This window comes from Lutjanus erythropterus, chromosome 18, assembly GCF_056507025.1.
Source record: "Lutjanus erythropterus isolate fLutEry1 chromosome 18, fLutEry1.hap2, whole genome shotgun sequence".
In the NCBI taxonomy this organism is placed as follows: domain Eukaryota; kingdom Metazoa; phylum Chordata; class Actinopteri; order Lutjaniformes; family Lutjanidae; genus Lutjanus; species Lutjanus erythropterus.
In genome coordinates, this window is record NC_139334.1 from 16640001 (window position 1) to 16664836 (window position 24836).

At 37.6% G+C, this 24836-nt stretch overlaps 1 protein-coding gene across 2 annotated transcripts in view; it reads left to right on the plus strand.

The window, feature by feature from the left end:
- asap3 (ArfGAP with SH3 domain, ankyrin repeat and PH domain 3) overlaps positions 1 to 17968 on the plus strand; it is a 60361-nt gene extending 42393 nt beyond the window's left edge. Inside the window, exons 14-26 of one of the 2 annotated variants that reach the window (XM_084741976.1) lie at positions 6876 to 7042; positions 7253 to 7386; positions 7528 to 7619; positions 8607 to 8787; positions 9727 to 9812; positions 10664 to 10779; positions 11456 to 11523; positions 12572 to 12679; positions 12857 to 13076; positions 14154 to 14445; positions 14617 to 14821; positions 14994 to 15121; positions 16625 to 17968. In XM_084741976.1, coding sequence (XP_084598102.1) covers positions 6876 to 7042; positions 7253 to 7386; positions 7528 to 7619; positions 8607 to 8787; positions 9727 to 9812; positions 10664 to 10779; positions 11456 to 11523; positions 12572 to 12679; positions 12857 to 13076; positions 14154 to 14445; positions 14617 to 14821; positions 14994 to 15121; positions 16625 to 16637 — 1810 coding nt within the window. In that variant the 3' untranslated portion in view covers positions 16638 to 17968. Of the gene's footprint in view, positions 1 to 6875; positions 7043 to 7252; positions 7387 to 7527; positions 7620 to 8606; positions 8788 to 9726; positions 9813 to 10663; positions 10780 to 11455; positions 11524 to 12571; positions 12680 to 12856; positions 13077 to 14153; positions 14446 to 14616; positions 14822 to 14993; positions 15126 to 16624 lie in introns of both variants that reach the window. The other variant, XM_084741975.1, reaches the window with a different exon arrangement.
- The last annotated feature ends 6868 nt before the right edge of the window (positions 17969 to 24836 follow it).

The window sequence follows — 24836 nt, forward strand, 5'->3', positions numbered from 1 at the left end:
TACATACATACATACATACATACATACATACATAGTGGAGAGAGCATACATACATACATACATACATACATACATACATAGTGGAGAGAGCAAACATACATACATACATACATACATACATACATACATACATACATACATACATAGTGGAGAGAGCATACATACATACATACATACATACATAGTGGAGAGAGCATACATACATACATACATAGTGGAGAGAGCATACATACATACATACATAGTGGAGAGAGCATACATACATACATACATACATACATACATACATACATACATACATACATACACAGTGGAGAGAGCATACATACATACATACATACATAGTGGAGAGAGCATACATACATACATACATACATACATAGTGGAGAGAGCACACATACATACATATATACATACATACATATATACATAGTGGAGAGAGCATACATACATACATACATACATAGTGGAGAGAGCACACATACATACATACATACATACATACATACATACATACATACATAGTGGAGAGAGCATACATACATACATACATACATAGTGGAGAGAGCATACATACATACATACATACATACATACGTACATACATACATACATAGTGGAGAGAGCATACATACATACATACGTACATACATACATACATAGTGGAGAGAGAATACATACATACATACATACATACATAGTGGAGAGAGCATACATACATACATACATACATACATACATACATACATAGTGGAGAGAGCATACATACATACATACATACATACATACATACATACATACATAGTGGAGAGAGCATACATACATACATACATACATACATACATACATAGTGGAGAGAGCAAACATACATACATACATACATACATACATACATACATACATAGTGGAGAGAGCATACATACATACATACATAGTGGAGAGAGCATACATACATACATACATACATACATACATACATACATACATACACAGTGGAGAGAGCATACATACATACATACATACATAGTGGAGAGAGCACACATACATACATACATACATACATACATATATACATAGTGGAGAGAGCATACATACATACATACATACATACATACATACATAGTGGAGAGAGCATACATACATACATACATACATAGTGGAGAGAGCATACATACATACATACATACATACATACATAGTGGAGAGAGCATACATACATACATACATACATACATACATAGTGGAGAGAGCATACATACATACATACATACATACATAGTGGAGAGAGCATACATACTTACATACATACATACATACATACATACATACATACATACATAGTGGAGAGAGCATACATACATACATACATACATACATACATAGTGGAGAGAGCATACATACATACATACATACATACATAGTGGAGAGAGCATACATACATACATACATAGTGGAGAGAACATACATACATACATACATACATACATAGTGGAGAGAGCATACATACATACATACATAGTGGAGAGAGCATACATACATACATACATACATAGTGGAGAGAGCATACATACATACATACATACATACATACATACATACATAGTGGAGAGAGCATACATACATACATACATAGTGGAGAGAGCATACATACATACATACATAGTGGAGAGAGCATACATACATACATACATACATACATACATACATACATACATACATACATACATACACAGTGGAGAGAGCATACATACATACATACATACATAGTGGAGAGAGCATACATACATACATACATACATACATAGTGGAGAGAGCACACATACATACATATATACATACATACATATATACATAGTGGAGAGAGCATACATACATACATACATACATAGTGGAGAGAGCACACATACATACATACATACATACATACATACATAGTGGAGAGAGCATACATACATACATACATACATAGTGGAGAGAGCATACATACATACATACATACATACATACGTACATACATACATACATAGTGGAGAGAGCATACATACATACATACGTACATACATACATACATAGTGGAGAGAGAATACATACATACATACATACATACATAGTGGAGAGAGCATACATACATACATACATACATACATACATACATAGTGGAGAGAGCATACATACATACATACATACATACATACATACATACATACATACATACATACATAGTGGAGAGAGCATACATACATACATACATACATACATACATACATAGTGGAGAGAGCAAACATACATACATACATACATACATACATACATACATACATACATACATAGTGGAGAGAGCATACATACATACATACATACATACATAGTGGAGAGAGCATACATACATACATACATAGTGGAGAGAGCATACATACATACATACATAGTGGAGAGAGCATACATACATACATACATACATACATACATACATACATACATACATACATACATACATACACAGTGGAGAGAGCATACATACATACATACATACATAGTGGAGAGAGCACACATACATACATACATACATACATACATACATATATACATAGTGGAGAGAGCATACATACATACATACATACATACATACATACATAGTGGAGAGAGCATACATACATACATACATACATAGTGGAGAGAGCATACATACATACATACATACATACATACATAGTGGAGAGAGCATACATACATACATACATACATACATACATACATAGTGGAGAGAGCATACATACATACATACATACATACATACATAGTGGAGAGAGCATACATACTTACATACATACATACATACATACATACATACATAGTGGAGAGAGCATACATACATACATACATACATACATACATACATAGTGGAGAGAGCATACATACATACATACATACATACATAGTGGAGAGAGCATACATACATACATACATAGTGGAGAGAACATACATACATACATACATACATACATAGTGGAGAGAGCATACATACATACATACATAGTGGAGAGAGCATACATACATACATACATAGTGGAGAGAGCATACATATATACATACATACATACATACATACATACATACATAGTGGAGAGAGCATACATACATACATACATGCATACATACATACATACATACATAGTGGAGAGAGCATGCATACATACATACATACATAGTGGAGAGAGCATACATACATACATACATACATACATACATACATACATACATAGTGGAGAGAGCATGCATACATACATACATACATAGTGGAGAGAGCATACATACATACATACATACATAGTGGAGAGAGCATACATACATACATACATACATACATACATAATGGAAAGAGCATACATACATACATACATACATACATACATACATAGTGGAGAGAGCTTACATACATACATACATTTTGGAGAGAGCATACATACATACATACATACATACATACATACATAGTGGAGAGAGCATACATACATACATACATACATACATACATACATACATAGTGGAGAGAGCATACATACATACATACATACATACATAGTGGAGAGAGTATACATACATACATACATACATACATACATACATACATACATAATGCAGAGAGCATACATACATACATACATACATACATACATAATGGAGAGAGCATACAGACATACATACATACATACATAGTGGAGAGAGCATACATACATACATACATTCATAGTGGAGAGAGCATACATACATACATACATACATACATACATAGTGGAGAGAGCATACATACATACATACATAATGGAGAGAGCATACATACATACATACATACATAGTGGAGAGAGCATACATACATACATACATTCATAGTGGAGAGAGCATACATACATACATACATACATACATACATACATACATACATAGTGGAGAGAGCATACATACATACATACATACATACATACATACATACATACATACATACATACATAGTGGAGAGAGCATACATACATACATACATACATAGTGGAGAGAGCATACATACATACATACATACATACATACATACATAGTGGAGAGAGCATACATACATACATACATACACAGTGGAGAGAGCATACATACATACATACATACATACATACATAGTGGAGAGAGCAAACATACATACATACATAGTGGAGAGAGCATACATACATACATACATACATACATACATAGTGGAGAGAGCATACATACATACATACATACATAGTGGAGAGAGCATACATACATACATACATACATACATACATACATAGTGGAGAGAGCATACATACATACATACATACATACATACATAGTGGAGAGAGCATACATGCATACATACATACATACATAGTGGAGAGAGCATACATACATACATACATACATACATACATACATACATACATAGTGGAGAGAGCATACATACATACATACATACATAGTGGAGAGAGCATACATACATACATACATACATACATAGTGGAGAGAGCACACATACATACATACATACATACATACATACATACATACATACATAGTGGAGAGAGCATACATACATACATACATACATAGTGGAGAGAGCATACATACATACATACATACATAGTGGAGAGAGCATACATACATACATACATACATACATACATAGTGGAGAGAGCATACATACATACATACATACATACATACATACATACATAGTGGAGAGAGCATACATACATACATACATACATACATACATACATACATGACCAGAAAGACACAAAAGCAGCAAAAACGAAAATAAAATGACCAGAGAGGGACACAAAATAAACACAGACGGACACTAAATGTTCACAAAAGGACTATTAATATGGGTCTTGCTCCAGTCTATCATTTGTGCTGTGGCTTGTTATGTCAGATACTCTCTGTAGTCAGGACAGTGGCAACCCACTGAAGCTGTTAAGATGTTGGAAACTTTGACTGTTGTAATGTTTCGTCCGTCTCTCTCTCTGTCTCTGGTCAGTTTTTTTTTTTTTTTGTGAAGCTGCACTTTCACCTTTTCTTGGGTCCTTTGATGGAAACACCCTGTTAAATGACTGTTTCAGGATTGGTTATATGTTATAGGCTATTATATTCACTGTTGTTTACATCATTAACGTGTTTGTTAATAAATGGAGATTGCCTGAAAGAAGATATCTTGGTTCGATTTTTTGAATTTTATACTATGGGTCTGTGAGCAGGGCATTTAAGAAATCTGTTCACCTTAGTATGTTACTAGACTATTTATAGAATTGTAAATGTAAATGCTTATGTTATATCTTTACAAATGAAGTGTCATTGACTTGTTTTCATGAGGTAATGATATGTTGGAAAACTGAAGTGAAGAGGTACGTTTAGGGAAGTTACCTGGGGACTCCAGTGCTGCTCAAAAACTATACCAGAATTCTGGTCACCAAAGGAGGTAAGTCCATCACACACTCAGCAGGACCAGGATGTCCCTGAGTATCTGCATGTGCATATAGCTGTATGGTATAGGTCTGCAATTCAGTCATTCTGTTGTTTCAAATCCAGTGTAGGCTATACAACAGTCTTGGATTCTCAAAACACAAAATGTAGAACTCTATATTACATTATCTGTCAAATTTACATTATCTTTTTTTTTTTTTTTTTTTTTTTAAAAAAAGACCCTCCTGAAAATGTAATAAATCTCCAATAATGTAATAAGGTATTACATTATCGGTAAAAATGTTATTGCAATATCATATTTTATTACATTATTAGTCAAGTTATTGCATTATTGAGTTTTATTACATTTTCGATTGAGTTAAGTGTAAATTTTATTACATTTTCAGGCATTATTACATTTTCAGTAAATTATTACATTATTGGGTGCTACAGGGGTCAAAGGTCAGCAGGCATTCAGTATTGGTTTTTGGCCTTGCCCTTTACATGCAGAGATTTCTCCGTATTCTCTAAATGTTTTCATGATAATATGGTTTGTGGTTGGTGAAATCCCTAACCTTTTTGTGTTGCAGGCATCAAATTCAGAATGAATGTATACAAAAAAAAAACAGTTTGTACATTAAATATCTTGTCTTTGTATTATATTCAACTGAATATAAGTCAAAAATGTTTGCAAATCACTACATTTTGCTTTTAGGTACGTTTAACACAATGCCACAACTTTTTTGGAATTGGGGATGCAGAAAGATTTGAGACTGTGTGGTTAAATGGAAGAATGTGTATTCTGATGATGTATGCAGCAAAGAAGTGCTGACAGTGGACAAAAAGGGAGCGAAACTAAAGGATCCAGAAAGAAAGAGCTGTCCTCTTGGAGCCCCTTGGCCCAGCTGGTGTTGGGAGGAACTTTTCTTTCTAGCCACAGACAGCAAGCGAGGGAACTTTGTTTTTTTGTGATGTGGGGATTGAGGGGAGTACATGTGGGTTCCTCTGTCCCCTGCCCTTGTGTGTGGGCCTCCCGGCTGATTCTTTGATGTGTTGAGCTGTGTGAGTTTAGGGACAGAGGGAGATGGAATTGGTTTGTAGGGAAAAGTACCAGAGCTTCAGAAATGAAAGACATGAGGTTCAGTATGATTCTGGGTGGCAGGAAATCCTTGAATCTGAGAAAGTGAGAGTGACGATGACTTATCACTAGACAACTGAGCAAAAACATATGCAAAACACATGGTGGACCACTTTTGATCTTCTGGAAAAGTGACTCAAATGATCGATCATTTGGTTTCCGGTGATGCCACAAACTGTGGCTTCCTCTCCATGTGAGTTTTTACAAAATGTGGAAAACAAATGCTGCCTCTTTTATCACCAGTTTTCTGTATGTATCTGTACTTTAGTTGGGTGTCAGTGCTGCAGAACAGCAAGGAGGAAGCGTTGAACACAGCGTTAGGAGGAGATCAGCTCCACCTCCAGGACAGCGGGCTCCAGGAACTTTCCCGAGCCATCATCGGCGAGCTTCGACACATGCCTGGCAACGAGGCCTGCGCTGACTGTGGAGCTCCAGGTCAGCCAGACATCGTTGTTGATGATCACTGCAGAATTACGTGTCGAAATACACCAGAAGATTAAACAATAATATTTTCGAACTAGTTAAATTTATTTTACAAGCATGACATTATTCATAACCAACAACATTTATCAATTCAAGCTGTGTTTTTACAGAGTCAGTGTGTTTCTAACAGTCTGGTGACTGTTCTCGCTCTGTGTGTCTCAGATCCAACATGGCTGTCAACCAATTTGGGCATCCTGACCTGTATAGAGTGCTCTGGCATCCACAGAGAGCTGGGTGTTCATTATTCCAGGATTCAGTCACTCACTCTGGACCTGCTGAGCACCTCTGAGCTTCTGGTACTACACACACACACACGGAAACACATGAAAACAGACAGAGTCCCAGCTTTTCCTAATTACACACATTATGTAACTGTCTGCCTTTACTTAAAATGCTTTAATGTCTCATCTTTGGAGCTGCTTTGTGTGTCATTTCAGCTGGCTGTCAGTATTGGCAACACCAGATTCAATGACATCATGGAGGCGGGCCTTCCAAACGACTCTGTCAAACCATTGCCACAAAGTGACATGTGAGTCCCTGATGTCTTTTAACGCCAATAATCCGACTGTTCAAAAGAATTAAAAAATAGTTTGGTGATTTGTTTTCATTATACTTTGACTGGGTTACACACACAAATATTTATTTAATCTAAGATTTGTCCTACTCAAGGTTGAACAGAATTTGTGTGAGTAAATCCAGATGTAAAATTTAGCAGAGCTCTGTTGCACAATTAAAAACTAATCTCTTTTTTGTAAATACAAGACACCTGCTTACCCAAATTAAAAATAAATGAATAAAACACAAATTTAAGTGCTGTCAGGACCTAGTAGTAATAAAATGGGGGGTGTTAACTTTTAGTGGTTCTGTATTCCTTTACAAAATGTTACATTGTTTGTTAACTAGCTAAAAAACTAACAAAACATGACATTGCTCGATAGCTAGTGAAAAAAGTTACCAAAACATTGCATTGTTTGCTAGCTAGTTAAAAAGTTAGCAACACAAAATATTGTTTGCTAGCTAGCTGAGACATCAGTTAGCCTAGTTAGCCAACTCATGATGGCTTCACATATAAGCTCTAATTTCTCCTCCTCTTGTGAAAAAAAAAGAAAGAAAGAAAGAAAAAAAGTTGGTTGAATTAATGGGACATTATGGCCAAACAATAGAAGATTAAGAAGGGGACGACAACAACACAGTAAGAAAAAAAAAAGACAGTGAAAATAAGAGCCAATCCATAAAACTTTATTGGGTTGAGTTTGTCCCTTCACATGATTGATTTGCTCAGTCCATCTCAAAAAGGCAGCTATTTGAAAGTTAAACCTCCACATCAATACAGGAACACATTTTAACTTGGATTTGAAGCTTTGGTTCAACAGACTTAACTTTAATCTAGGTTAAAAAAAAATTAACTGGGATTTAAAGAGAAGTTTAAATTTAATTATTATTAAATTTAGGAAACATTACCCTTAAATTTGGTGCAACAACCTTATTATATTTTTCCTTACCACTTACCAACCAGGAATGCCAGAAAGGAGTACATTGTGGCGAAGTACGCTGAGCGCCGGTACGTCGTACGTAGAGAAGAAGCAGATCCTGGCCGTCTGTACGATGCTGTGAAGAGTCGTGACCTCACCTCTCTGCTACAGCTCTACGCTGAGGGAGCGGACCTGGCCAAACCACTTACGCTGCCTGATGGACAGGTAGAGATAATTTACAGCCACAAGTGTATCTCCACACCTGCTTCTCTTCCTCAAATGTGTCCCGTTAGAGTGGAAAACATGTACTAAACACGTATCATCTTGTGACACATTTAAACCATCACATCCCCACAGATGTCATGCATTTAGTCTGAATGACAGCTACATCCTGACATGGCCGCCCACCCGGCGTGTTTTGTGCAATGTTTCAAAAAGTTAACTTTTCCCTGTCACTGTAGTTCACTGAACTGTGAAAAGACCAAAAATAGTATCTCATTCTCCAAATGTTAAAGACGTACAGTATGTAGGAGGTGTGTGGATGGTTACAGTATGTGAAGTATGTGTTAATTGTCCTCTTGTGTGCGCTGTTCATGAGGGTGGGAAGTCGGAGGCCCTCCCATCAGGTTCTGGCCTCTAATTCAATCTTTCCCTCCCTCTTTTTTCCCCCCCTCATCCTCTCATCTTGTATCCTCCGCCTCTGCTGTCTCTCTTCAACGCCTCGTCTTTAATCACGGTCGACCATCCCGTCATACACTTCCTGCTCAGCATAAGCAGTGTGTGTAACAAGGCTGACTTCACTTTGTGTGTGTGCATGAGTGTATGTGTGTGTTTGTTTGTGTTGGTTAGGCCCTCGTTTATTATTTCAGCTTTTAGGTCAGAGCTCATGTCTCTTGAGAACAAGTGAGACGAGCTCATTGAATTACGCAGGCACTTCTCTCTCTCCTCTGCCCCTCCTGTCTGCACTTTACATAAATAGACATGTTTTCACCTTTTAAGACACAAACACACATTAAGTGTTGCACAATCAACCCTCTGACATTAGTTTCACTGTATTCTAACAGCACGTCTTTAGATCTGATTGACAGATACAAAGTGAGGCCACTGACTGGCAGCGAGGGTCAACAATTTGGCCTTATTTGTTCTCTTTTCTTCCTGTTTAAGGGGATCAGAGAGACAGCTCTCCATCTTGCTGTGCGTCTGGAGGAAAGAAGCTCTCTGGCGTTGGTGGATTTCCTCTGTCAGAACAGGTCAGACACAAGTAGTCAAGTATGATTTGTATCTTCCTTTGTATGAAGAAGAGGATTAAATGGATAGTCTGGATTATGTGAAGTAGGGTTTTATGAGGTACTCAATAGTAAGTTTATTAGTGTACTACTTTGGAGGAGCAGAGAGGAGTACCAGCACAGAAGCTAAGCAATATACTGCTGTGGAGAGGGTCAGCAAAAAAACATATTTTAGCCACTTAAAAAAGTTTCAACCAAAAGAATCAATATCAGTTTAAGCTATGGTTTCTGATGGGAAACCATTATATAAGCCAAGTATCTATCACTCCAAAGCAACTGGACTCCTTATGGAAAAACAGCAATTTTACCTTATAGGACATGGGATTTGCTGGACTACACCGCTTTGATTGGTTAGTTTGTGTTATTATGTGACTTTGGTGAATCCGATCTATCCTTTTAAAACACAAAAGTGACACAATAACACACAAACAAACCGTTCAGTGCAGCAGTAGACCAGTAACCCCTGTGTCCTGTGAGGTAAAATGGCTTACTTCGCCCCTGGAGTCTGGTGGCTTTGGAGAGAGTGATATTTAGATAATATAACTGAGGTTAACTTTTTTAAGTGTCTAAAATACTTTTTGCTGTTGACCCTGTCCACAGCAGTTCAGTGGTTAGATTTTGTGATGGTGCTCCTCTCTGCTTCCCCAAACTGTGGGCATTGGTAACCACCATTTAGACTGACTATGTACAAGTACCTCATACAACCCCACTTCAAAAAATCTGAACTATACCTTCAAGTTCTTGATCGGTGCTGTTCAAGTTGCTTTGGAAGTTGGTTTAACACCACCTGACTGTTCTGTATGTTCACTCTACAGCAACTGTTTGGAGAGAAAAACAGCAGAAGGAAACACAGCTCTTCACTACAGCATCCTGCATCACAAGCCAGAGTCTCTGAAGTTGCTGCTCAAAGCAAAGGCAACCCTACACACAGGTATATCTAACTTTATTTACTGTGCTTCTCTTTCACACAGTGCAGTCAGTAAATACATATGCTTTCCTCAGCTAATTACCATCTCAAAGAGGCTGTAGTGGGCTCAGTTTTAAAGATAGTATCAAACTACTGGTATCATATGAGATTTATACATGTCACGCTAGCATTGCCAGGTTCCCTTGACCTCTAACCTCAAGATATCTGAATGAAAATGTATTTTATGGTTACCCAGGAATCTCCCCTTTACAGACATACACATTTTATGCTGATTTCATGCAGTTTAGAGCAAAAACAACACAGTATTTTTTGCATGCAGTAATAATGTGTTATTTTCCTATTTTATTTCAATGTTTCTGCATACTGGGGCCCCTTAAAAGTTCTGAAGTATCATAAACTGGAAAGTTGAGACAGTTGTTGATTGATGATGTTGAAATTCACAACCACAAACTGGAGACCTGGGAGATTGAGAGGATGTATGGCTTTCCTATATATATTGGCAATAAGGGGGTTTTTGAGTAATTTACAGCCCAGAAGTGCTCGCCATTCGATTGCTGAAAAAAGTAACTCTTACAGAAATCTTCAAATGTTTTTGATCCTATATCACAGCACAAATTTTCTATGGCGTTCCTCAGTGTACTGGTGTCTTAAATCTTTCCTTCTTTTACATCTCCAATAGTGAACTCTGGAGGTGAGACGGCCCTTGATGTTGCACGGCGGCTGCAGCACGCACAATGTGTCGAGCTGGTGAGACCCCGCTTTCTCTCTCTTTTAATCCAACTTTTAAGATTTGATTCATGAATTCAAAGATCACATGCAGCCAGGAGGTCAGTTCAACAGAGGAATCGAGTTGCAACATTAAAATGCCTACCAGAAACCAAACTCTAGAAACAAAATAAGACAACTTCCACAGCTGGAAACACTACCTTGAAATAACTCCCCGCGCAGCAAAGCTCGGCTGAGGACTCGCTCCCTGGACAAAGAATCTTATCCTCGTCAGGTCCCAGTGTGGATCATTTATAAACTGGTTTTATTTTCTTACCGGCCATCTGCCCTGCTGAATTAGACCTTCCTTGTGTAATATCCTGTTTGATTGTGCACATCCTTGTGTCACAGGCAACTGAAAAAGGTTACACAAGTGAGCAGCTTTGAAATTAACCCTGTTTCCCAACTAGTTATATTTCATTTTGCATTGAAGTTGTTTATCTTTTTTTTTTTAGCGGTTTCAGCAGTCTTGAGAGTTTTGTTTCACTGATTACATTTAAACCTTTAGCTCTTAATTGTTTTTCAGTTTGTTTTTAAACATCTGCTGAACCCAATGTCATAATGATACAACTGATGATTGTCAGGAGGGAATTTCTGAGGATTTTCCCAAAATTGCACAGGGAAGTTTGATGGTTTGTGTTGACATCATTTATAATTATACCCTTTCTTTAGCTGTCCATTTTTTTCTTCATTGTTTAGTCTCAAAATACTGAACGGTTTGTACAGAAAGATTAAAATGTTTGTACCTACAAACCAGAGTAAATACTGTTGGTTTGATAGAGCCAGGTACACAGTTACTGTATTATAAGATAAGAAATCCTTTACTGATGTCAGCAGAGGGGAAATTCAAGTGTTACAAGAGCACGAAGACAGAAATAATTAAAGACAAATAAAGAAACTTGAATATTTGAGACAAAAATTTGAACAGATCAAATATAAACTAAACTAGCCTTTTACTAATATCATGTGTGTATATTTAGTATGTGTAGAAGTGAATATCTGAGTGTTTGTGATCCTGTGTGTGTTTTAGTTGGAGCTGGCGCAGAGTGGGAAGTTCAACTCTCAGATCCACGTGGAGTTCATGTGGGAGACACAGTCTCAGGAGTTTTATGACAGTGAGGATGACCTGGATGAGAGGGTAAGGAGCCAACCTCATTACTGACTTAGTCTCTCTGCCAAAAAAACATTTTCAAAGCTTGGAGTAGAATCAGGGGTTTTCCACTGCAGTCTCTACTCCACTAATGAGGAAAAGGGCCATACAAAGAAAGCTGAGGAGAATTGAATTAACCTTGTTCTCCTGTCTGCTTTGTTCCAGGTTAGCCCCTTACCCAAAAACCGCTCTCCTCTGTCCTCAAACGGAGGTGGTGGAAACGCCTTTGCCCGCTGGAGTGTGGCTAATGCCAACGGTGGCGCGGGAGGTAGGCCTTGTCAAACATATGAGAATCTCGACTTCCTATACAGAAATCCTCCAGCCAACAGCGCCCCCTCTGGAGCATCAGCACCACCACCACTGCCAGCTAAATGCATCCAGAGAGGTGAGTTACTGTAGTGTGTGTTAGAAAAAACACAATCATATCATCATATGAGCACAGCTTTTAATTCATTGTCCTTAAATCTAGTTTACACTACTCATCTCACATTTTTAACAGCTGCACTAATCACTGTGGAACACTGCCACCAAGTAATATATGACATGCTGAAAGCCAGATGATGTCATATTTCCCACAATGCTCCATACAATAGCTGTTATGTGCAGTTTACTGTGTTGTGAACAGGGCTGCAACTACCAATTAGTTTCATTATTAATTAATCAGTTGATTTTCTCAATTAATCAATTAGTTGTTCAGTCCATAAAATGTCAGAAAAGGGAGTAAAAGATCACAACCCAAGGATATTCAGTTAAAAAAAAAACAGAAATTATTCACATTTGAGAAGCTAAAATCAGAGCATTTGGACATTTTTTCTTAAAATCTTGGAACGATTTATCGCTTATCAAAATAGTTGGCCATTAATATAATAGTTGACCACTAATTTTATGTCTTTTCATTAGACATTTTGTATTATTTCTTAGTATATGTTTTTAAATAAATTAATTTCATTTTACAAAATATTTGACCTTTTTTCATGTACCACTAGAAGAGCTTGCATACCAACAGTGGTGCACATACCACACAGTCTAGGACTTCAGATAGTGATCATGATAAATTTACAGTAAAAGCAAAAAAGTGATTAATGTGGTTACAATTAGATTTGGTTTATGTTACCATGCAACAACTATACCTCTCTGCCACAACTGTAGGTAAATAATGGATTGTTTGAGCTGCCTATGATTGCACTGATTGGAATTTACTAAAATCATCCTGCTTACTTGATGCATTACTCATCCCTTGAGCCAAGAGGTGAGGCCTCACTAGGGCTCCAGGAAATTATGAACTTTTTTGGACATTTCATAAAACAAATAATTTTAACAATAATCGGTTAATAAAATAAAGTTAGTTGCTGCTATATTAAAGCCACACTTGTCTCTGAAAGAATTAGTAGCTCTACCAACTAAAAATTAAGATTGGTTTTGTAAACAGAAATAATGTACAGTGTTGTGTTGTCCTTCACAGGTCGCTCGGACCCTCAGATTTCGGTCACAACACAGGAGGGCAACTCCGTTCCACGTCGCTGTTCTAATCCGGCCTCCCACTCCTCCAGTCCCCAGACACAGGCCCGACACAACACTCCTTCACCCAATATAGAAAGCCAAGGCCAAGGGGGGAGACCGCCGAGGTCTCCACATGGACAGGGGGGTCTGTTTAGGGGACAGAAGCAGAGCTGGGAGGGCCAGTCTGGTTCTAGCTCTGGATCTCAAAGCAGTGTCACACCAGCATCCTCTCAGAACCACATAGGGCCTGTCAGGTGAGACAACACACCATAATATCAGGTGTAAAGAGGCACACTCTTGATACTACTGATAAAAAAAAAAAGATTATCCAGCTGTCCCCTGTTTTGACATGTTTGTCAACAGCTCTGTATCGCATATGAAGCCGTGTCTGATCAGTTATTTCACATGACTTCTCCACCCTCCAGTTCAGAGAAGACCACATCGTACCGTCGGACGAGCAGTGGAGGAGGCAGCCAGGGGAAGTGTGGTGTGTTGTCTCCCAGCTGTGTGGGCAGTCAGGAGGAGCTGTACTGCAGCTTAGTGGGGAACGGCCCAGGCCTCACCCCAGCTCCAGCACCGTCATCCTCCCCTACTGTCACCTGTGCCCCTCGACCCCGCAGGAACGCTATGGTACAATCACACAGAAGCCTATTTTTTATTGCATGCAGCCGATAGTTTAAGTCGTCCATATCACAAGCTTCAGTTCCTCTGTGGAGAATCAGAAATGGCCTGTGAGATTTCACAGTCACTATAAATTTGCTGGTGGCATGCTGAAAAACATCATATCACATGTCTTCTGCAGGTTTCTGGCAGCAGGCCACATCAGAAGCGTGTCAAGGCTTTAGTGGACTGCAGAGCAGTCAGTTCAGAGCACCTCGCCTTCTTCAAAGATGAGATCATTGTGGTCACAGCCACTAATGACCCCCACTGGTGGGTAAGTGCAACTACAACTTCTTAATTTCATTACAGTGCCTTCTCCATTCCTCTTAGAGCAATGACTCTGTTTACAGGCACAAAATATTCAGTTTTTTATCCTTATTCCAAAAAAGACAATATTCCTACTAAGCTGGTTGACCTGTATACTCAACTGTAGATGAACAATGTGTCGGATGCTCTTGAAAAAAAAACAAAAAAACCCCCCAAAAAAACAGGATAACCAGAAGAAAAAAACAGACAAAAAAGGTAACAATGCTACTATAATTCCTTCTTTGTCATTACCATTTGGTTTCTAAAGTGCCTGGAATGCCTTTCTGATTTTCCTAGAAAAAGGTGTTTATATGGCTGAGTGAAATGAATATTCCATTAATATTCCAGTTTACATGCAGCTATACCTATTCTGATTTACACAAACAGATCGTCTTTCTTTTGGTCAACCACCAAAATGCAGTTGTTACAATATTTGTGCATATCCAAAAACCTGTTGATTTTCAAGTCCTCGATAATGTTAAAACCTAGCCGCGTTTCTGTGGGCTTTTCTTTTTTACATGAATCTCTACCCCAGCCTCGCAAACTGTCAGTCATTTGGTTCAATTACAATTCACAGAGCTGACTGTAAACAGGCTAGAGGCCACGTGTCACAAACTGCTGGTAAAAACCCCGGCTGAGACGCATATTCTGAAAGCTGTATACAAGTCCAAAGAATACTCCTAAAGCCTGAATATTATTGGCATATCCCACGTCTTAATCGGAAAATGCTACATTCAGAATAATGCCTTATTAGGAATAGTCAGTGCTGTTCATGTAATCCAATTTCCCTGTTGTGGGAAGAATAAATAAATATTCTATCTTGTCTTGCATGACCTCCATCAAATTTGAAATAATCAAATTTGGAATAATAGTGGAAGCTTGGTCATTTACAATGTTTACATGCTGACAATATTTAGTTTTTTAGCCTTATTCTAAAAGATGTTATTCCTTCAAAGATGTTACACGGATAATGAAAATGACTATTCCCGTTTACATGCAGCCGTGCATAGTCTAATTATAGAAAAATTAAACAGCTGGAGCCACTTCACAGCCTCCCTTTTATTCGCTTAACCACCTTCTCAAAAAGTGTCCGCATTGCAATATTTGTGTATTACGTAAAGACCTGTGGACATCAAAATCTTCCATAATATGCACCTCTACCCCAACTTTGCAAACTGTTACAAAAGCCCCAATTGATATGTATTTTCCAAATGTCCAAAGAATGTTCCTAATTTGGCATGTCTTCTTAGGAAAATGCTACAATCCGAAGAAGGCCTAATTAGGAATATCCAAACGAAAAATGCCATTTCCATGACCTTTATCAAATTTGGAATGTTATCATACTCTGAAGAATGGTGGAAAATTAGTATATATGTAAACATGGTCAATGTGAAAGATTTAACACAAGCTGAAAACACTTGTAAGATGTTCACATCATTAATATGACATCACTCTTTATCCTAACAGGTTGGTCACATAGACGGGGATCCATCCAGGAATGGGACCTTTCCTGTCAACTATGTGCACAAACTGACAGATTGAAGGGATATGGACGCATGAACGAACTGCACAGTAACATCATAGAGGAAACTAAACCAGCATTGGATGCTTACTGGAAACCACACAGTGGATTTTATCTACAGGAGAGGACAGTGTTATTCTCCTGGACTGAACTCAAACTAGAGCAAACTAAGAATATTTCCACATGAGGATATACTAACCAAAGGATACCTGAGGATATAAATGGAACCGTTTTTAAGATTTATACCCTTTAATATTTACTCATCCTGGAAACCAACAAGGGAACTGAGAGCTTTGACAGCCACATAAAACCTCTCATTCCAAGAACATTTTCTCCCCTGCCGGTCTATCCTTGGTTTTTTAACTGCATCATGTTTCTCCACTTGTCAAAAGCCATGAACCACTATTTTTAATAGGTACGAATGCATTTGTGCTTGAGGTAGAAACTGCTCTATTGTCCATTTAACCATTAATTATATTGCAGATGTTTAAGTTGTACTTATCTATCTAGGCTCTCTACCTAGAGGAAAAACTTACCTGCAGGGCAAAACCCTTTAAGGCACTTTAAACTCATTGAGAAGCAATGTTCTGAAGAGCTGGCATAGTTGTAAATGTGTACTGTATAGAACTGAATGGACACTGTCTAGTCTTTTAAATCACAGCATACTGAGACTTGGATCTGAGATGCAAACCTGTCCAGTGTCTGCTGCCCGGGGACTCTCAGAGTGGCTTTGTGCCTGCCAGTCTGTCTCCAACAAAGCGGCAGGCGTCTGGGCAGCCCCGGGGAGGAGAGATGTGAAACTTTAGCTCAGTTTTCTTGGCTCTGGGCACACAGCTCACTTGGCTGCAGGGAGGAGGGGAGGATCCAGTTTCTTCTGGTTCCAGGCATCCGTCTCTGGAGAACCTGAAATAACGACGGTGCATTATGAAAAGAGGAAAAAAAAAAAAGACTTTCTCTGTTCTACCAGGAAACGGCACTTAAAGAGAGCTTGTTAGTAACAGCACCCCACTGCAATAATTTGTTCAGTGAACACACACTTGCACACTTGCACTTACTTCACACAGAGTAGCTTCCAGGATTTAGGATCCTTTTGGGAAAAAGTAAGTTGGGAATGGGAGACGTGTAACTGCTCCACTTTTTATACTCGGAACACACACCCAAATGTAACACATTTCACAGCTTTAACACACAATTTGTTGTGCATAATTGTCTAAAAATGTCCAGTGATGTACTGTATATATCACCTGTTTTCTCATCTGTTATCCATTATAAAGCATTGTATCATTACAGATAGTGTTATGGTAATTTGTTGTCCTCTGATTTAATGTCATGTGTCCTCTGTTCTGCTGTCTAAACGGCTGTCAGGGAGAGAACAAAGAAAAGGAACAGACACAGCTGCATAATCAGTGTTCAGAAAGGATCCCGTCTCACCAAACTGAAAGCAAACACTGACAGTGATGGGTAAAGACAGCAGGAAGCAGGTGTTCACTTCTCTTTAATCATTCCTGAGTTTAAACAAACTGTTTGCTCGTCACTGTGTCTGCTGATATCATCTTGTTACAGTATTGATGATTAAGCAAACAAATCACGAGACAGGTGTGTTGTCAGATAACTGTGGGGCTGTGGATGACTGTAAGTAGAACGCTGCCAAATGTAAACAATAGTAAATTAACTCATTTTCAGTCAGTATATTTGTAAAATACACATACAGTGTTTGATAAAGTGGCATACAGTATTTAATAGTGTAAATTATGTGCTATTTTTCTGTCTGGTGTGAACAGAGTGGACTAATGCAGTTTTCCTAGAGGGACAGCTTTTCTATCATTGGCTAAACTGGCAACCTCTGATGTGACATTTCAAATTTTATTCAATGCATAATAATAATAGTGCAGAACAACTGAAGCTGTACCCAAATAACACAATAACTGCAAGAAAACAAGAGATTTGGGTCTATGTTGACTAGGTTGTGTTTTAATTCAATTCTTTGTTTTATGTAATTTAAAAAAAATCATACATACTTCATAGACTTGTTAAGCTTTTTTGATAAATTTAGTGTTTTCTTCTCTTTTTTTCCTTCCCTGATGTTTGACCATTCTTCTATTAGCTTGTTTTACTTTTTTAAATGTAGGACAAGGCTGTTTCACAGAGAATGTGTAAAAAAAACACAAATAAGATAAAAGCTTGCTGACTGATCTAACTAATTAAAGCATCTACACCTACTGCCTAGATATGTTATTAACACATTTTTACACATCTGTATTACATCTTTTATTATTACATTACACAGTTATAAAACTGATTCTGAAGGGATTAGTGTCCATGATGACCTTCACCTATAAAAATAAAAAAATACAGTACCAGAAGTAATGTAACGTAATGTAGATGTAGCTTTCATTTTAATGCTATAGCCCATTGAAATATCATTAACACTTTAAAATAAGTTACACAAAAATGTGAGAACTTACTAAGGAATAAGTGAGTGACAAGCCAAATATTAACTAACTGTTTATGTGTTGCTTACAGAAGATAATAATGAATTACTGGACTTCCCCTTCATGATTATTAAAATGGTAAGTAATGGAAGGCTAATCATGAAGTAATGAGGGAGAACTTAAGAACTTCTCAGTATGAGATGTCTGACTTCACTAACTACTCACATTTTGTATACCATATTGTAAAATGTAGAGCTGAAATGATTAATTGATTATGAAACTATTGTTAAGTAAATCGAAAATTACTTTGATAATTTTCAGCGTGTGAAATTTTTAAAGAAAAAAAGTAAAAATTCTCTGATTTCAGCTTTTTAAATATAAATATTTTCTGGTTTCTGTTCTCCTTTATGACAGTAAACTAAACATCTGTATTGTGGGTAAACTCAGACATCTGAGGACATTAACTTCCTCAAAACAGTGATCAACATTTCATAAACCAAGCAAATCACTGATAAATCGACAGATTAATCAACATTGAAAAAAATCATTACTTGTAGCCTTAGTAAAATGTAAGAGAAATGTTTTCCCAGCATAGTCCTTGTGCACATAAAACTGTATTTTTTTTTCCTGGTCTATAAAAGAAACTTTCAAAGAATCTGTGTGTAGCTCAATTCCAAAAATGTGAGTGTGAGCAAGGCTTTTCTAAAAAAAATAAATAAATAAAATAAATCATTACTCTCAGTGAAACAACCCATGGTAAATGAGGGATACAAATTGACAGTAAAACTTAAAAAATGGAACCCATGTATACATTCTGGCAGTTGCATTTTCATTTCTTCCTGCTATTTCTGGCATCCCTGCAGCTTTTTTCCCCCTCCTTCTACCCATTATGCCTCCCTAAAGCTAAATCTCTCCATCCATCTTTCTTGGCAGTTTTCCCTGCAGCTCTCTGTCCTTCCAGCCTCATTTCGTCTCCGTCCGGACGTTACTTAGCCCTGATCCAGGATGATGAAATTCCAACCTGTCACTTACATAACCGGCCACCTCACTAACAGCCAGGATGATAATGCCACAGCCTATTCTGCTCTGCCAACTGAGTAGCCCTTACACAGACACATTTCCCACCATTAGGCCTGTGTCTGTGCACTAATGCATATAAGACGCACTTCCAGCTACATGTCAATTCTAAAACACAATGTATAGTTAATGTATTCATTCACTAATGCTCTCATCCATTTTATGTTTATTTATGCACATACAGACATGCCATACATATATAATTTAATGTAATGTGGAATATAATAGTAATCCATGAAATGCAGAGTAAAGCCTGCACTAATCTCTGGATTTAGATGGTTAGAAGAAAAGTGTGGCTTGGGTTCATTATTACCATCTTTTTGCATAAGCATGTCAGGTTTGTATGCATCAGTGTCTGTAATCCCTGAAAATAAAATATAATAGAGGATGTTCTAACTTTCTAATACCCTAGATACTCATAGCCGTCTGTCTAAAAGCCATCTACGAGGGTTAATGCCTTTCATTAAGTGAGCAACAGCAGAAACATCAGCTTAATGTAACTTCACAAATCCTGGCTTGCGATAATGAGCACTTGGAAAGTGGGATATATTTCCAGTAATTCAGCCTCTTTCCATCTAACATGGGGTTATCTAACCTCCATTTAACCAAATAATCAGCTAAGAGGAGGCTCTGACGAACAAGCGAATGACTCGATGGCACTATGACTAGTATGTAGCGTGTTCACGGTTTGTTTCTTTCTCGCCTGCAGCATCTTGTTACGTCAAAGAGCAGTTTTCTGCTGATCCAACACTACACTGCTGCAGGCTGCTCCAAGGTGACCCCGTTCACTTCATACTAGACCTCCCACACAACTGCAAAGGGATGTAATATTTAGAGATCCTATGTGAAACACAACACACTAACAGCTCACAGTAGAATCCCAGAGAGAGACTGTAGCTCCAAGGATTTTCAGTAAAACTTTATTTGAGGGGGTCTGCATAAGACTAAGTCATTACACTGTCATAAACGTGTCATGACACCTGTCATGAACATGACAGTCTTTATAAATGTTTTTGACTGAGTTGACATGGTTTGAGATCTCTTTATGACAACTTTGCATTATCCGACTTCATGAAACTGCTTCAGCATCATACAGACGTAATTAAATCTTAGTTTGACACCAGTGTACAGTACCAATAGTGATGTAGCATACATGGTTTGGCATACAATACTGTACATTAACGTTAGCGGTTAGCTAATTTACTTGTTGCTAAAATAGGCTAACTGCTATCTGCTGTTATCTGTAGCTGGTGTTTGTTAGTTAGCTCACTTTGTTCTCATCTCTGTTTAAAAATGCACATCTGCAGTATCGAATAGCATTATGCTAATATATGCTAGCATTGACAGCATCTAGCTGAGTCTGGCTGGACTGGAACTCTAGGCTGAATTGGGACCAAGCACAACTTCCGAGACCAACAGTGGCCAGTTTGACAACAGGGAATACAGTACCAAGGTGGTTTTCTTGCTGGGGTTTTGCTCCTGGCACCCCAGGGCTGAGTGGGCTACTTAGGCGGCTAGTTTGACGGCAATCTGAGCCAACTAGCTAATGCCAGCTCCAGATAACAGCAAACAGCGGTTAGTCTATTTTAACAACAAGTAAGCTAGCTAACTGCTGTCTGTCCATCAGATAACTCTGTAAGCTAAATTACCTTGGTACTGTGCTCTATCATCAAACTGGCCTTATAACACTTAACTGCATCTTTATGACAAGTCCAAATGGTACCACTTCACTTGAGGTCAAGGAAAATATTCATTACACACTTACAATGGTCTCATGACACCTAATGTCAAAACCAACCACATAAGCTAAACATTTTAAGTTTGATAATGTCAAGTTGTTATGACAAAAACATCTCAAACAATGCCAACTTTTCATTGTAAGTGATATAAGTGACCGAATAATGCTCAATGACAACAGTCATAAACAGTCAGATGACACTGACAGGTCAATGACAAACTTATGCACACCCCTTCAAATAACCCCAAGAATGGGATTTTCTCTTGAGTTTGCCTGAGACATAAAACAGTAAACATTTTAGTCATTTAGTCCATTTATTCTAATAATTCAGTCTATCTTACAAAACCTAATAATGCTTAAAATGAAATTATCTTTTAACATTTACTGGTCTTGTACATTGTTGCTCTGTGCTCAAGTAAATTACAGTGTCAAGGAATTCAAATAAGTAGTAGCAATTGTAAGCATTAAACATTGCAGAACATTCATTCTTTCACTGCACAGCAGAAAGCAAAAAGCCTTTTCAGAAGCAGTGCTAGTACATCAGAAAGGTTTGGGGACAACTAACTTCCAGTCCAGCTGGTTTTCAATTACATTTTGGTGAGTGGGCTTTCTTTCCCATAACCATAAATCTGTCAGAAATGATTGGAATTAAGGCTCTTAATTACGCTGATTTGTTTGACGTTTAGAACTGAAAGCAAATTGACTCCAAACCTGCTGTTACTATCAAGCTTATAACATTTCCAAGTAAAATTCGAATTAACATTCATACTAGTAATAGAATATACAGCTTTCAATCAAAAATAGCATCATACTGTGAATAAAAGGTCATAAACACCTGATTCAAGGAAAACAAAAAGTTCTGTGCTTGTTCCACCAGAACATAAATACATACCATACCCCACATCACATAAACAAACACAAAATATTAAAACATTCAAAGGATAAATTTATATCAGAGAAGGTACTTCTGGACCTGTGCTTGTCAGTAAAGGGCTATGAGAGCTGTCATTGTAGTTACTTTCTAGTTCTCCAAACATTATTATTTGGGCCAAAATCTCTTGTAGCAAAAGTTGTGTGGCCTGAAATGTAATTCCCAAGGCCAGAAAATGAAGAGAAGAGGATTTATTGCCAAACACAGGTTCAAACTAAACTGATTCGATTATTGTATTCAGTGTAGAGGGAAAAAAACACACTAAGTAACAATTAACATTACATTCATTCTGCAAGTGGGCCCAGAGATCTTTGGGAAATCTTGTTTCATTCATATAAAAACACAAAAGGTGCAGTCCCACAACAGTGCATGAGTTAGTTTTTTTTTTCTTCTGCCCAGATAATGATGTTTCTGGATGAGGTCTATGATGGTCATGAGTTTGCCTGGTTACCATCGGCCTTCATCGTTACCATCACTGCCAATGCACAAACACTGCATAAGGCATATGAAAAGCAATATATAGGCCAGCTGTATATGCGGTTATATCTCTAGCTATATACATAGGACCATGAATATATGTTTAAGGCCGACTAGACCCTTTTATTCTGCACAAGCAATCGACTAGCAACTAGCTTAGCTGAATATTGTTTGGTATAGATGTGCACAAAGACGGCAAGCAGTACTTCCCTTGACCATGTGGAATGCTTATATAGAGTTAATCAACATTCAATGATAAAGTCATCATGGCTGTCAGACATCTGAAAACTGAGAACATCAACCGTAACGCTGAATCTGTAATATTGTCTTTGCTTAAAGGGGTACTCCAACAATTTAGTAATGCAAATCCATGAAGTTGGGAAAAAAAAAAAAGAGCGGTGAAAATTGAAGCAGCAGATATCCTGATTTTTAGTCCCTGCATAGGTCCAGTCCCATAATGCCACTGGATACCATCTTTTATTAGTCCATTAGATTTAGAAGAACATAGGAGAGGTTTCTGTCAGAAAACCCTTTCTTACATGTGGTTAATGGTTTATTTTAATGATCGTTTCCCAGACCTAACTAAACTGTTTTGTTGCCAAAACCTAATCAAATAACTTCATCTAATCACATTGTGACAGAAAGCTCAAACAATAATTTAAAAAGCTAGAAAATATTAGGAGTGCGCCAATGGTGTGTGTACTGAAATTGTATTATTCAAGATAACCAAGACCTATACACCATCAAATTTCCAAAGTAAGTGTAGAACTTGTAATAATGTGTGGAAATTAGTTAAAGAGATCATCATCTGGTGATAATTTATGTCTTCCTTATGAACACCAAAAAAAAAAAAAAAAGACCTAGCCGACCAGTAATCCATAATATGCTGTACTGGTGATATTATTTATTTGTGGCACTCATCATTGCAAATACTCTCTCAGCTTAAAAACTACAATTTGTATCAAAAATTTTTAAAATGTGGGAGCTGTTGCAATTTAAAAACTCTTATCAACTCTGTAGTCAAAGACTTCTGACAGAAAGGGCTTTCTGATAGAACGTCCTGAGGGCTAACTTCTCCCAAGTGTGATTTAGGACATTTTAAAACGGTTTCCACAGGCTGAGTGGTACTCTCCATGACAAGTAAACTGACCTTCATGTGTAAAAATCGGTGGAGTGCCCCTTTAACTGTGCTCCCAATTAACTTAAACAAACAGATCATTTGAGCCCTTGTGATCAAAATTAAAAATAGCAAATGCTAACCTATGTCTTTATACTACTTGATTTGCATTCATCTACATTATTAAACTCGTGCACTTAGTTTCCACATCACGTTTTTTTCTCCTCTCTTTGCCTGCAGGGTTCCTGATACAGGCAGCCTGCTCTCAGAGCCGTACATCAGTGCCTTCTCCTGCCACCCTCCACTTGACAGAGACAAATAGACATTTCTAACATTCCCATTAATGTGTATCTTTGCAACCAGGGAGCAATTAAAATCAGATGGA